This window comes from Buteo buteo, chromosome 6 (genome assembly GCF_964188355.1).
Source record: "Buteo buteo chromosome 6, bButBut1.hap1.1, whole genome shotgun sequence".
NCBI classification, from domain to species: Eukaryota; Metazoa; Chordata; class Aves; order Accipitriformes; family Accipitridae; genus Buteo; species Buteo buteo.
In genome coordinates, this window is record NC_134176.1 from 40,340,620 (window position 1) to 40,355,529 (window position 14,910).

At 45.6% G+C, this 14,910-nt stretch overlaps 1 protein-coding gene across 3 annotated transcripts in view; it reads right to left on the reverse strand.

The window, feature by feature from the left end:
* The window catches only part of DPF3 (double PHD fingers 3), a 178,019-nt gene that overhangs the window by 14,586 nt on the left and 148,523 nt on the right, over positions 1–14,910 (reverse strand). For all 3 annotated transcript variants that reach the window (XM_075030568.1, XM_075030567.1, XM_075030566.1), the window contains 2 exons: positions 2,128–2,240; positions 700–781 (listed from right to left, as the gene is read on the reverse strand). In XM_075030568.1, coding sequence (XP_074886669.1) covers positions 700–781; positions 2,128–2,240 — 195 coding nt within the window. The remainder of the gene's footprint in view (positions 1–699; positions 782–2,127; positions 2,241–14,910) is intronic.

Here is a 14,910-nt window from a genome sequence, read left to right on the forward strand (position 1 = left end):
TAATTCTTCTTGTCTCGCCCCTCATATAAACCGCAGTCATTTGTACTCGCATGTCTCCTTCTCCAATTCTACTGCTCTCTGCAGATTTTAGTCAGAGAATCAATAATGGTGAAGGACTAGTTCCTCTGCTCCACGACCAAGTGACAAACTACAACCAGTTGTAGTATAGTCAGATTGAATCCTCTGCAGACGACATATAACTCCACACCAAGTGTAATACAGACAATAAAACTCTCACCCTTCTGAGGCACAGACAGACCAGAGAAGAAGGAAGGTCATTCCTCTTAATCCAGTCTCCTGACAACAGACTCTCTGCTATTCCAGAGAGGACCTCCCTGTCTGGGGCTTTCTCTCTGGGACTTTGACTTCTTAGGAAGTCCAAAGTCACAGTTCACAGGAGCTCAATTCGGTTGACTGAACTGAGGTGTCCAATGCCATCTGGGATATTCAAAGGTACCCACGACCCACAAAAGAGCCATGTCCTGGAAGAGGAGGTAGAGACCAGGCAAGATTGAATAGGACATCTCAGATCGCACTGGACCTCCACGTCTATGAATTTTCTTTCTTTCCAGTGCTTCCTGCCTCTGCTTTGCTACTGCTTCCTTAACCCTGCATGGCCCAGGCCACCTTTCTGAAATTCTTCCCTTCTCCACAAGGAATTTATTGTGATTTTTAAAGCAGACTTCCAACATATGTTACCTTCTGGGGGCTCAAAGACTGGTGGATTCAAGCAATACATGTGATAGCCACGGTCACAGTCATCACAGAAGAGCAGCTGGTCCTGAGGCAGGGTTGTTGGGGAGACAGTAGGGAAACAGGGAGACAGGGAGAGGAGGAGAGAGAAAATGAGGTAAATTAGTCTCTTGCCAAGAGGAAAACACAAGCATGGTAACCAGCAGCGCTCAGCTAGGAACGCAGAGCTGCAACATGGAGACTAAGAGACTATTGGGAACGTAAAAGGCTACAGGCATCACGTCTGCGCATCCACGATCGACCACCACATTTCTGAGAGGGCCCTTCTCATCACAAAGGCAGTTCAGTTTCTAACTGGAAAACGTCTCTGAGACGTGGAGGACTTCCTCTCCAAGGTGGCCTCAGGATGCAGGAGTGAAAGCTGTTAGGCCGGGGAAAGGCTGTACTGAGAGAAGAGGACAGGCTTTACTGCGCTCCAGTGTGACCAAGTGCTGGATCTCATCCCTTCAGGGGAAACCTTTCTCATCAAAAGCCTGGACTTAGCCAGTTCTCCGAAACTCAGCCGAGTTAATGCTCTGTGAAACAGATGGAAATGATATGATCCCGCCATGTGGTCTGCAGCTCTTTCATACATTTGGGGGCAAAAAAGCTGCTCTGAAGTATCCCATGATTCCTAACACAGAACAGCTCCCTGCTTTCAGATTTCCTTATTTACTGCTAAAGCAAAACAAAATCTCAGGCTTTAAATTTATTCTGCTATGGGAAATGTAGTGTTAGCTAATTGCCTCCAAAGTTCTCCAGCCACTGTCATCCCTCCGAGCTTCTCGCAGTTTATCACCAAGGACCCTTAACGTCAGATTTTAACCAAAAACCCTGCAGAGAGGACACTGTTCAGCTGCAGGCTCTGGATCACAGTTTGGAAATCACTGGGACGGGTGATTAGGCGACTAGAGAGAGGCCTAGCAATCCCAGTTCAAATGCTTTCATGTTTCCCAAGTCTTGTAATTAAGACTAAAAACACATGCCAAGAAAGTAAGCAAAATCAGGACAGAAGAAACATACTTGCCATCCCTTGGGTTATCACCCATTCACATCTGCTCCTGACTACCCTACTGAAAATACTACTCTCTTGCAGCTCCCTGCGACAGGGGTTTAAGGCCTCCAGCTAATTTCTAGTGAATAAGCATACAAACCACAGGTATCACCATCTGAAGTGGCCCTATATGATACCCGTGGTAATTTCAGCAGAGACCGACGGCTGAAAGCGGGCCCTGTGGAGAAGCCCATCTCTACTCCCAGGAGTGGCTCTTCCTCAGAGACGTATGGAAGCAGCAGTAAAGCCACGACCCACACCATCGCCATGTGCTCCTCAAGGGCGGCCGTGACAGTAGCTTGCAGTGATGCTTATTTGCAGGAGAAGGTAAATGAACTCACATCGTTCTCAGAGGTCCCACAAAGGCTGCAGGATTTGCACTCAATGCACTGCCACTGATAGGTTTTAACAGCCTCAGTCATGTTTGTGGTGAACTGCAGGCAGGTCGGGTGTCCTGAGGAAGATCGGAAACAACTGTCATTGTTAAGGCTCACTTATCACTCGTTAGTTAACCGGTATTAAATTTGGGAACAAAATGCACATGGACATGGACTGATCACAACATGGGCTGCAACTAACAGATACCAAAGAGGAAAGCAGGCATTAACCCTTTCGCTGCCGGGCACAAGAGAAAATCAGAGTCATCCCCACCCATTCCCCATTGGCAAAGCAGTTTTATTCAGAGCTCTTAAAAATGGTTTGGCTTTGGGTTTGGTTTTTGTGGGGCTTTTTTGGAAAGAAAACAAGAGATAGGATGAAATCAGACACAAACCCAATTTCAGAGAGAGCCCGTCCATCCTAATAGAAATTGGACTACAGTTTCAATTAGCGTTGTTTCAACCGGACTGAAGGACCTGGTGGAAATGAGGTTATTCTCCATTTCAGAGCTTCCCTTCCTGATGTCCAAATAGGTGGAGCAATTCTGTAAACTTTGCTTAAATGGAAGCAGTAGCGTACAGAGAAGAAGCAAGACAGGATGGAGGGATACAGCTTTTAATTTTTTTAAGAGCTCTGCCACTAAAGTTGGTTGGCACAGAAGAAACCAAATTGCACAGCTAACCTTCCAGGATCAAAACAAGAAACCGAAAGGAAAAAACCCCAAGCCAACTCCCACAATGAACTAAATGAAAGGAATAAAGAAGGGAAAGCTAGCAGAACAGTCACATCTAATCGGGAAGGACAAATTGCCAGAGTTACAACCCCCGCCCCTACATGCGTGTCGACTCCAGCTTTGCAAAACAGCGGTATCACAGTAGCAGGGTCAGCAATGGGCTTTCTGGAGGGGAAAATACAAACAAACAAACAAACCAAAGGTAGGATCAGTGTTCCTTCTGTAAAACAAAACAAGAAAAATATACCGCTGAAATAAAAGTATTGTACTCCCAAACCACCCCTATCAGGCTGAGGCAGTCCCTAAGTCACCTGCAATAAGAGGCTGTTTGCCTTCTTGGAAAGCCCCGTATTTAGCATCCCTCTCTGACACACATAAGCATTAACGCTGTGCATAGTTGGGGGGGGGGGGGGGGGAATGACACAGGGATAGCCAGTTGCTCATCTATAGAAAAACAAGAAATACATGTACACACATCCAGCGCTACCGCGTGCTTCTTCCAGAAACTTACACCTCAGGTGTGCAGGGTTTTTTCACCTCTAGCCAATCTGCTGTTCTTAGACTACAGCCAATGGGTAGGAAAAAATCTTTTCCACCTCCAACAGCCTAAGTGTCTTTTTAAGAGTGGAGAAAGAAAGGCTGCTTCTCCAATAAGAAAAAAAGGCACGGCTATAGTAGGTGTGGGCATAGATGTGCTATCTTCATTACCAGACCTATCAGGGGTATTTTGCTGTGTTGTCACATCACCCATCACCACCCTACAAGAAGCTTCTATATTTTCTAGCTAGTGAAGCAAACAGTTGCTGAGAATTGCTGGGTAAGGCAATAATGCTGTAGGGAATATATTTCCTTTATGTGCCCGTGATACCACCAAATGCTGTAATACAGATTTTCATTCTCCAGTTATATTTGCATGGTTGTGATACAAAAACTAAGCCCGTCCAGCAAAGAAATGTGTGTACATAAGTCATTAAGGAAATTGAATAGAAAATAAAGGAGATATTTAAGGAAGGAGGGATCAGTGACATTGCTCATATCATTCTTAAGCCTTTGAATAAAGAATGTTTCAACAGTACTGATGAGCTCAGATGGGCTAAGAAGATCACTGGGTTTTGGAGCCCTTGAAATGTCAGCACAGAACAGGAGTCAGATTTTACTGAGATTTACAGTGGACCAAGTCCAAACTAAAGTTCTGGGGACCTTGAAACTGCAACTGTGCAGAAGGAGATGTGACATGATACCTTTTCTTGTTGAGAGGACCTCATATAATTTCTGATACTACCAAACTAGCAGAACCTGTCATGACACTGAAATGTTCCTCCAGATCTGATTTACAGCAAATGCGGAACCTCATTCCAACACCAGTAAATGGAACAAATGTGGCACACTACACATCAGGGAGGAATTCATCCCAACAGCAGAGAGTCGGCTTCCAGAAAGGTTGTACAGTGCTGGAATATATCACAGAAAACAACTCAAACAGGGAGGTGAGTTAATCAGAGAGTTAAATAGCTTCAGTCACGTTTGAAAAGAAACAGAAAGAATGGAATCAAACTTACAGAAATACATCACAGCTAAATGCATACACGTATTCACGTGCTCACTTGCCTGCATACACGCATTGCTCATCGCAGAGACTCCAGCTAAAGACTCTCCCTTTCTCAAATGACATGAAGGTCAGGTTCTGTTCGCTACTTTATCTCTGTCCCTTCACAGCCATTCCTGCTCTCTTCCAGCTATCAGTCTTGACTGTCTTGCTCCTCATTTGCCTCAAAAACACCTTTGCAGGTTTTTTGTGCTGCATCTCGTATCGATAGTGCCTCAGCCTTGAAGTGATCCATCCTATTTTGCAGAGCCCTTCTTAAGAACCACACCCACCACAGGCCTAAAAGAAATGGGCTCTTGCGAGCTGGGGACTGCTTGGAAAATATTAATAGTGGAGTGAGGGCCATGGTGGCTTCTTTTTGGTAGCGATGCGGAAATATTTTGCAAAAATACACCGATTTATTCACTCCATTGGGCTCTCTCTCCAAATGCTGTGACTACAAAAGAGCCTAACCAATGCCCACAGCCATGTCTGCATCGCCGCAGACTGCTCTCTGTGAGCCCAGGGCTTATGGCATGTCTAAGGGAAAAAGAATATCTTGTGGACATGTCTTTCTTCAGCCTCTAAGTCAGATCCTCTTTCACATTAAACAACGTGCCTTGTGGTACCATGAGCCCAACCTAATGTCGTCGGAAAGACTATTTTTACTTATGGCAGCAGTGTGATGAGGCACTGTAGTGTATGGCAAGCATGTCAGTAGATACTCAAAACATTAAAATTCTTTTTCCTGTCCTCCATGCTCTCCTTCTTCACAATCTCTCTATTTTCATGCTACTTCGGTTCAAAACCCAGTGTTTTTCATGACCTATGAGAAAATGCACATGTCCAAGACTTCCTGGAGTGGTGTTAGTGAACACTGTCCCTGCTCCGTATCACAGCACTTCTGGCCATTCCCTCTGTGCTGAGGGAATGTTCCCACCTGAAGACAAAGCCCTGTAGCTGCATGTGGCAGTCTGCTATAGGTAGAGTCGAACCTCGTTTGTTTTTTTTTTTTTTTAAAAAAAAGGCTAGTTCAGCCCACAAACAATTTTGTTTTACACGAAGAGCAGAGCAGTCCAAAATGTGGTTCAAGTTACAGACACTGTGGTAGCGCACGAGCCAGAGAGCTGAAAATCTTCCTTGTTTAATTTCATCCCTTATGTGGTCAAGATGAAGAAACAGTCTTATTTCACTAATGATGTGATAAATGGTGTTTGCTATGGTGAAGGTGTGCAGCAAAGAGCCTGCAGCTGGAATTCAGTTAATAATTCAGTTGGTGGCTCAGCCCTGGCAAACCCTGGATCACTCTCACATATCTGTATCAGCTCCGCAGATCTAACAGGGGGAAGAAGTAACATGTATTTATGGTGTCACTGAAGTCAATAGACAGACCTCTAAAATACACCCCTGGAGCAGTTCTGTTGAAGGAGAAGGTGATATGTTAACATCAACAGTTTCTAATCTACCATAACTATTCTCTACCTAAACTTTTGCTATGCCACAATAGCTATAAACAACAGAGACAATAAAACTTGCAATGAGAAGGTTTCCAACAGCTCATCCCTTTGTCTGAAAGCAATATTTTAAAGTATATATCAGGTCTGAAAGCTCCCTCATCTTTGTCGAAACTCTCCTCTGGATCTGAACCCTGCGTCTGAGACCATATTTTATAGTGACACCCGTGTTTCACATGCCACTGGCTTTAATTGTATACTATGTCCACCAGACATCTGGTCGGAGGAGTGGGGAGGGAGCACATTCAGAGACCATTTCTTGTCTCCCACACCCTGTGCAATTGCAGGCTGGGGGTAAGGAGAACTTAAACATAAATATCCTAAAAAAAAATCTAAAAAAATCTAAAAATCTCTTCTGCTTACACTGGCTGTATAACACTAAAGACCAAAACTGACATTAAAGGGCAGGAGCAATCTGCTGCTCCCAGGCGCTCTGTGACCAGTGAAGGCCTTGGAACGGCTCATTAGTGCTTCTTCAATAATGGATTCTGCATTGCAAGATTAATTGCAGCCATGTGCTCTGTCACACCCGCCACAGACTATTTAAGTTAACAATCCAATCAATAACCTTTTTCAAACAAAGGCAGAGATTATCTTGAGAAAAAAAATAAGCAAAGACTCCTTTCTTAAAACAAATGTGAAATTATTTATACAGAGTAAAAGGAATTTTCACCCAGTTTCCAATTCTTTCCCTTATCTTCACTGCATAGTGGTGGGCTTTTTAATCAATAGCATAATGAAAACCCACAGGGCTCCTGGCTATATCGCATCAGAATTTATTCCATAAACTATTCAGGTCTTTAAACAACTATAAATACATATTACAGATATAATGACCTATGTCACAGGAACCCCATCCAAATAATGGAAGTTTTACATGCAAAGAAACTGCAAAATTTCCTCTCGCTAAGATTGAATAAGGATTGCTGTGACCACTGCCATCGTTAGACAGAATTATTACTGTTATTCATACAAAAGAAGGGAAAAGTAACTTGTAATTCCAATAAGGGATATGATTTTATGGTTATGATATAAAAATTTAGCCTTCATTTGTCTGTCTAAGAAGACATGCTTACAGATATGTAGTCAACAACAGATGGATTAGAAAGGGCCTTTAAAAACCCAAACCATCCAAGCACACTGAAAGGCTTGGCTCTGTCAGAATCCCAGGGCTCAAGGAGCTGCAACTCTCAGAAAAAGATCAAACATTACTCAGGGATGAGGGTGGGGAGCTCTTGGCATTTCCCTGGCTTTTCCCATCTTGCAACGTCAAGGTGTTATGATGCAGGACGTACGCCTGCCTGCTCAAATGGAGGTGCTCATAAACAGAAGCCTTCAAAAGTGTTTGTGGGGCAAAGAGCCAAAGCACCACCTGCCACAGTACCTCTGTGATACAGCGAAGCAGGAGTATTTCATTAAATATAACAGCTTTCCTGGCGGCCAGGGTAGGGGTGGGTGTCAGAGGCTGCAGGTGAAGAGCTCTTGTCTCACCCCCTTCGGCACAGAGCCCTGCTGAATTCAGCTTCTTAAGAAAAACAAACAAACAAACAAAAAAGGAAGTCTCACTCGTAGGCACCATTGCGTTTTATTACTATTAGACAGAAGAGGAGGAGAGGAAATATTACCACCGTAAATTTCTACGTCCTGATGGAAATGAGAAAACCTGGCTGGTTCTCCCAGTGTCCGAGGCACTGTGTTCCAGCGCCGCCAACTCTGCTACAGAAGTGAGTCCGAAAGGACGTGCGGGGCTTCAGTGAATAGGCTGGTCAGTCTGATTTGGTCAGAGACCAACTTTCCTCTAATCTAATATGTCACAATGTGCCAGCGATTGTGGAAGAATTAACGCCTTCAATAATTGATGGAGCTCTGGAGCCGTTCAGCTGTAGAAGAGCTTATAGTTCCTATTATTTAATTTCCTGGCCCTATAGTCATTCTGGCCAGCATGGACAGAACTTAAACTGAGCCCGCAGAAAGGGAAGGGGCACTCTGCTGCATTAGCACCCGGGACTGGCAGCCAGCTGCACTCCGGAGGTGGTGGTTTGCTTCTCCGTACAGCCAGTTCCAGCGTAAAAAGAGACATAAATTACAAGCAATTGCTCGAATATTCGGCACCGGTAGAAGAGAGCCCACTTTAATTGCTCACCCAAGGGACAAATAAAACCCCTGTACAAAAGATAGTGGTTCAGTCCCAGTCGCAGTTAGGCAGGTGTAATTAGAGTCAATGGGAACTGAAAGCAGGACAGACCCGTGTTTGAAAGCAATTAACACCAGAGATCTCAAGGAAGTTATAAAATGGTGGTGTGTGGAAGGTGGCACTTGCAGCTCGCTCTCCTGCACTACGCTGCTTTTGCTTTAGCCAGGCAAACACCAAAGGGCACGGGGTGGGGGGTAAGCTCCTGCCGAAACACCCCTCATCTCAAGGTACTCCCCAGAAAATTTTGTTGCCTGAGGAAAGTCCACCCACCAGCTCAACTCGCTCCCAGCTTTGACTCTACAATGCTGCATAATTTCCTCTGAAACGTTTTTAAGCATCAAAAGCATCAGCTAGGACAAAGAGCCTGGGCTACAGAGGGTACGTCAAGAGCAAAGCTTGGCTCAAAGGCTGCTCACATGCATAAACAAAATGAAGGATCTGTGCGTACACAGACTCAGGTGCACCAGAGAGTTTAGCCGCAGACAAGGCAGAGTAATTGTCTGCCATGGGGCAGCGGGAGGAGCTGGGTGGGATTCGGGGGTGACCTCCCGAGCACACAAAGAGAGAAGCGAGGAGCGAGTTATTCTGGGCATCCTAATGATTTGTCAGTCAAATCGCTCTCTCCCCACACACCATCCTCTTGGTAGCAGATGCCACAAGTCTTACAGGAAAACTACTTGAGAAATGTTTTAAAACAGTTTTACTGCAATAGGTTTGTGTGTGCCTTTCCCGGTGTAGCCCCCGGTCCTCAGCATGCACAGTCCAGCCATACACGTGTGAGCAGGGAGAAATGAAAAACAGAAGTTACAGGTTTTAAAAGCCTCTAAAAACTGCCGACAATTAACTTTGGCGTACACAAATCACCGCCCTGGGAGAACACCCTGAACTGGGCTGGTGATGCTGCAGCCAGGCCCTCTGCACTGGGCTCAGGTTTGACAGAGGGAGGTCGAGCCCTGCCGGGGTGCCCGCTGCTGCGTGGGGGTGCCCCTCTGGCCAGGCACGTCTGCCCCCCCAAAACTGCCTGGGACGGGCTGAAATCTGCGCCTCCATTTCATGTTGTCTGGGGGTTTGGACTGCGGCAGATCTGGGGCATATCTGGGGCAGAGCCCTGCTCCTCTGTCTTCCCCTCCGAGGCCGAGCAGCGGGGATTCAGGCACACGCCGGACACGCTGCTCAGCTCGCTGCAAAGATGCTGCGATAACGCAGAGGTAAGGCGGCGAAGGGGGCTCTGCGCGTTTGCAACCCGGGGGCTCAGAAGTGGCCCCCAACCTTACAGCCAAAGGGAATGCCACACACCCACGGTGTTCCATCCCAAAACCAGCTAGCCCTCTGCTCCCTCCTCTTCCAGACCGGCCCCCATTAGCCACTGTTGGCCGCTAGACAAAATGGCTATTTCTTGCCTAAGAAAAATAATGTGGAAGCACTCAAATAACCTCGTACTGAAGCATCAGCTTGTTAATGCACTGGTAAGTCATGCCAGCACTGTACAATTCCTGGGGGTGAATTAGGTCAGAGTGACCTCCAGAAAACCCACCAGGCTGCATCGCTGCGCGCCGCATTATGGGTAACGATCTGCTAATTGCCAGGAGGCACTTGGGCTGCTTACCAACACCAACAGGAAGGAAACCTGCCTGCAGGCACCGCACGGACTCCATATGCCAGGGACATAGCTCCTAATAACGAGAATAAACGCGTTTATAGAGTGCGAACTGGGCAGGAGGACGGGCACCAAATGCTAATGCTGCCCAGCAGGTACACCTCACGGGGGCGGCTGCGTGAGCCCCCCCAGCAATACCGCCCACGCAATGCGGGGCAGGTTTTGCATTTGGTTGCACGGTGAAGTAGGGGTGAGGTAGATGAAGATGAAAATGCAGGAGTGGGAGGAAGACTGCTTATCCAGACAAGATGAATCACCACAACCTGGAAAGCCAACATCCCCTTTGCCCGGGGGACATTTTCGTTACCCTTCAACAAACTGCAGTGGAAAAAAACCTCCGGCGCGGCTCCGACCTCGTCGCTATGCACTGCAGGCTCCCCAGCCAGGCCAGCTCACACACCACAGAGCTTTCAATCAACTGGCAGGCTCACTAAACCCTTTCAAAATGAGCAACCAAGCAAAAATACTTGGTCATAAACACTAAAAATAGGAATGGAGGATTGGGTTTTGTTTTGCTTTTTAACTTGTGAAGCCAGTTCTTCCTAGTGCATTAAATCCACCTCCCTGGCAGTCCATTTAGAACATCTCCTCCCCCCTGGGAGAGCCAAAATCCCCAGCTCTAATGAGAGGAGTGGGGTGGTATTTTAAATGCTAGGGAAATGGCAGCCTGAATAGCCTTCCACGAGAGCGTTACCTTTGTTAACCCCCCCCCACACACACAAAACAAGATATCAGCTCTGCCCCTCTCCCCCACCCTTTAACCTGAGCAAGGACCCTGCTACATGCCTGAACCCACATCTGCTATCCAAATACCTGGTCCTTCCCCAATGCTCCTGGTGTTACACAGCCCCGCTAACACAGCCAGACAGACGGCAGCGCACCTGCAGGGACGACCAGCGCTGCCCAGCACACCCACGTTATCAAGGTAGTGCTCGAAAAAGAGCAGCTCCAGCATTTTCACGCTGACCCGACAAAGTGTGTCTAACCCGAGCTGGCGGCAGCAGTGGACAGGACGTGTCGTTTCCCCGGGGCTCTCTGACCGGGGCTTCTCCGCTGGGATTACGCGGGAGAGCACGATGGAGGCAATGCTTCATGACGTGAGCACCTCTTCGCTAAAAACAGGCCATGTTCACCCAGTCAGTTCGGAGAGCATCAAGACAAGCCCTCTGCACTGCTGCGGTCCTCCTCAAGCACCGGGGGCTGCGGGGAGAACTTCAGAGATTTCACCCACGAGCTACGGAACAGCCGTCCCAGAAAAGTAACTCGATTGAAAAAGGGGCTGGCTGGGTTTACACTGATGAATCAGGGGACAGGAAAGGGGAAAAGGAGAGAGTATTACTGATCTCTGGACAAACTTCCTTTCTAGAAAGATTAAGAAACGACTCTAGACTAATTCCCTGCCAGCACCATTCCAGAAATTTCAAATCAAATGGCAAACTCCAGAGAAATTATTTAAATGTCATCATTTTAATATTAAATAAACTTAACTATGCAGAAGACACCATGCCATTGCATAGGCAGTGACCTCACTGCTGTTACATGAGGTAACCACGTATCATCCAGGTAAAGAAATTCAGCACGTGATGGGTAAATTGTTGGTAACGGATGCGAACACACTGTAAATGCAAGAGGTCTGACTTTCCCCCACAAGCATAATTTAGACTGTTGCTAATGTGATTGTACACTCAGACATAAGTAGAACTGCCTCACTCAACACAAACAAAACCAATTTCGAGCAAGTTACTTCAGTACCTCGTTGATTTAAAAAAACCCTTTCAGTTGCCGAATGGGCAGTGTTCTCCATGCACACTCTCCATTGTTTGTAATGCAGTGCCAGAAGCTGTAAAAATCCCATCGTCTACTGATTTTTTCCTTTCTCCGTTAGTTAAACCCCCTGTTTGGTTGGGAATTTCTAAGTGCCAATCGAGATTTCATCAATAAGGCAACCAGTTTTCACTTCCCCATCAAAGTCCCAGCAACATCAATATCTAGAGGGAAGTAAGAGCTATAACTGCACCCTGCAGAGCATCAGTACACACTCGGTAGGGGGGAGTGAAATGTCTCAGCTTACTCTCTAAAAAATGCAATTTCAGGGTGATCTAAACATCTGAGTGAAGGAGTGAATTTGAATGAAGTAGTTTCAGTCAAAAGCAAGCGAGAGGGGAGAAAGGGTTAAGAGGCAGCAGAGGGAGAAACTGATTTTTCAGAAAGGGTGAGACATTGTGTGCCAGTGTTTCACAAACAAGAAGTCGGACTTTCATTTTGGAGCAGCACCTTGCTTCAAAAGTGAGCTCGATGGAATTGTTTCTAAGAGAGGGAAAAAATACTCACAAATGAAATGTTTCATTCAAGCCTGCGCACACTTGGCAGTGGAAAAGGGTCATTTCATTGAGAAAAAGAGAACACGTTTCATTTCAAATCAAACCAAAATCTTTTCTCCTCTCCATAGTATTTTTCAATTCAGTTATTTCAACAGCCTTTTTGAGTAACTGTCCAACAAAACGCTGCCAGAAACACCAAAACGGTAGGATTTTGTTTGTTTGTTTTTCACTGCAAAACCACCAGATTAAAATCCACGATCTGTTTTCTCAGAGCTCACCAGACCTTCCACCCCAGATTAGCTAAGTCTAAGAGCAGGCCATTCTTTAACCTGTAACAAGTGAGTAGCATTGCTTTAACTTACACAACCAGTACTTCGTAGCAGCTAAATATCAAATCAGATTAAACAAGAAATTAGCTAGTTCCGTGGCAGTGGACACAAATGTCCCTCATTAAACAGTTCACTAGTCCTGCTACTTTTCAGCACCAGAGGAATTGCTTAACAGAGCCCATACAAAAGTAGAATATTATCATATTTAATGCCAGAAAATGATCTGCCATGGTACTACGGGGATCTGTGAGTCTTGTGACACTACTCTTAGCTGGCTGCTACACTGGCTAGCAGGACTGTTCCTCAGTGGTTCTGTTAATGGCAAAGAGGTTGGGAAGTCCTCTCCTACAGGCTGGTCTGACCAGGTTCTGGGCGCCCCAAATCCTCTCACCTTTAACAGTTGTTGAGGGTGTTCATCACCTGTGATGTTCACTGTGAGGCGGGATCCCATCACCCATGAGGTGTTTGGCAATTCTCAATGACAGCTGCACTGAGCCTAATGGGGACTAGTTCTTCTTCACATAATGCCAGACCTGTAAATATGTAAACAGTCACAGAGGAATCTAATGGATGCAGATGACCTTAGGATATTCTTCTCCATTTTTTTCTTTCAGATCGCTAAGTACTTGTAAAATCTCACCCTTAATGGAAGTGAGGAAGGAGTCTTGGAGAGCTAATTAATGAAGAGGCTGACCTGGCCTTGCAAGCGAAATGAAGCTTCCTAACCCAGGGAAGGTCGTCTTCTCCAGGTGAAGGTATACATGGCTCTGGACCATCTGGATGTCCGAAGAGTACAACAGCAATCTGAATTCAACCTAGAGAGAGTTTGTGGATAGTTAAAAACTCTCCTAAGCCTCCAGGCTGATGGACACATTCAGAGATACAGTCGGTGTAGAAAGACCTGAGAAGAGCTGGGACCTGTTCTTTAAGAAGCCCAAGCCCAGATATCCCATAAATGGATGAGACTTCTTAGCCAAGATCCAGCTGCAGAATCCACTGCACCATAAAACAAGTTGTTGAGCCTGAGGAAAGGGCTGGAAAGACTTTAGCGTTAACACATTTAAGCCAATCCCAGCAGAGGACTGATGTGAAGCAACTATGATTTGCACCAACAGGGGAAAATTAATTTCTCAAACGTAGGCTTAAAACCACCCCATGTAAACTCCACCGTACAAAGTGCTACATGAACTTGAAAGCTATGTCTCACTGGCTATCCGACACTAAAATAAAAATCCCCCTTAAGTGACAGCACAGCTTTCATCTATTTCCCATCCAATGACTTCCTCTCACCTTGGAGAGCTGGCCTCAATACTGACTCCTGAAATCATCATATGAAGAAGTTAATGGCTGTTGGCTAATGAAAGAAATTCAAATTAGTAAGCTAAGTCTTCAGCAATGCTTGACAAAACTCTCTCCAACATCTTTTAAAATCTCCAATCTCTTTCAAAAAAGAAGGCTGTATCTGAAAGATTTGGTCACATGCATTCTCTTCCTGCAGTCCACAAGGAAGCCACCGACACCAGGACACTAACACAGAAGACTGAAGAAACATAATGAGAAGGGGCTTCAGTCCAAGCAAAAAATTACTCTTAACACCTGTGCAAACCTAGAGATAAACTAGAAGGTCTTACTGAGAATTGGTTATGGAAGATGAACAGCACTGAGAAATGAAACTCCACTCTGAAAAAAAAGCACTCAGCATAAGACACTGAAAGGAGGCTACGTCTGTTCCTTTTCAAGTGGTACCATGCATCAGCTGGGATCCCAGAGAAGGAATACTCCTCTGCAAGCTCCCCAGAGTAGGCAGGCAGCAGTAGTTCCAGGAGCTTCAGCCCACCACCCAGCTTCAACGTTCAAAGTGTATTGGCTTTTCCATACCAGTGCCATAGTTGATTTTAGGCCATTCAGAGCTACCACAGCTATCTTAGACAACATTAAAACAAAACTGTTGCTAAGTATATCCTGGATGGCAATAGTAGCCACAACACTGTGCTCCAGAAATCTGTGCTTTTTTAAAGGTAAATGCCATCCTTGTCCCATCATGGTGCACACACCATGGAATCATGAAGAATTACAGGCTGCAAGGACAAAATGTCATCAAATAACAGATGACATAAGTTTCTAACGCACACAGCAAGAGCATTTGTTGACACAGCAAAAAATGCAGTCAGGTCTTAAAAAATATACTGGTGAAATTAAGATGGCACAGATGGATGGCTCTTATCTTAAGTCACTAAAATCAAAGATAGGACTAAACTGTGGCAAATGTCCAGCTTTGGTCCAGCAAAGGAAATAAAATTTTACAATAATTTCCAAGGGACAATAGAAATATTAAACACATCAAGCCACAATTTGGACAAGCCCAGCCAAAGCTAAGGGGAGTAGTCACTGCTTATGTGCTCTGCTACGTATG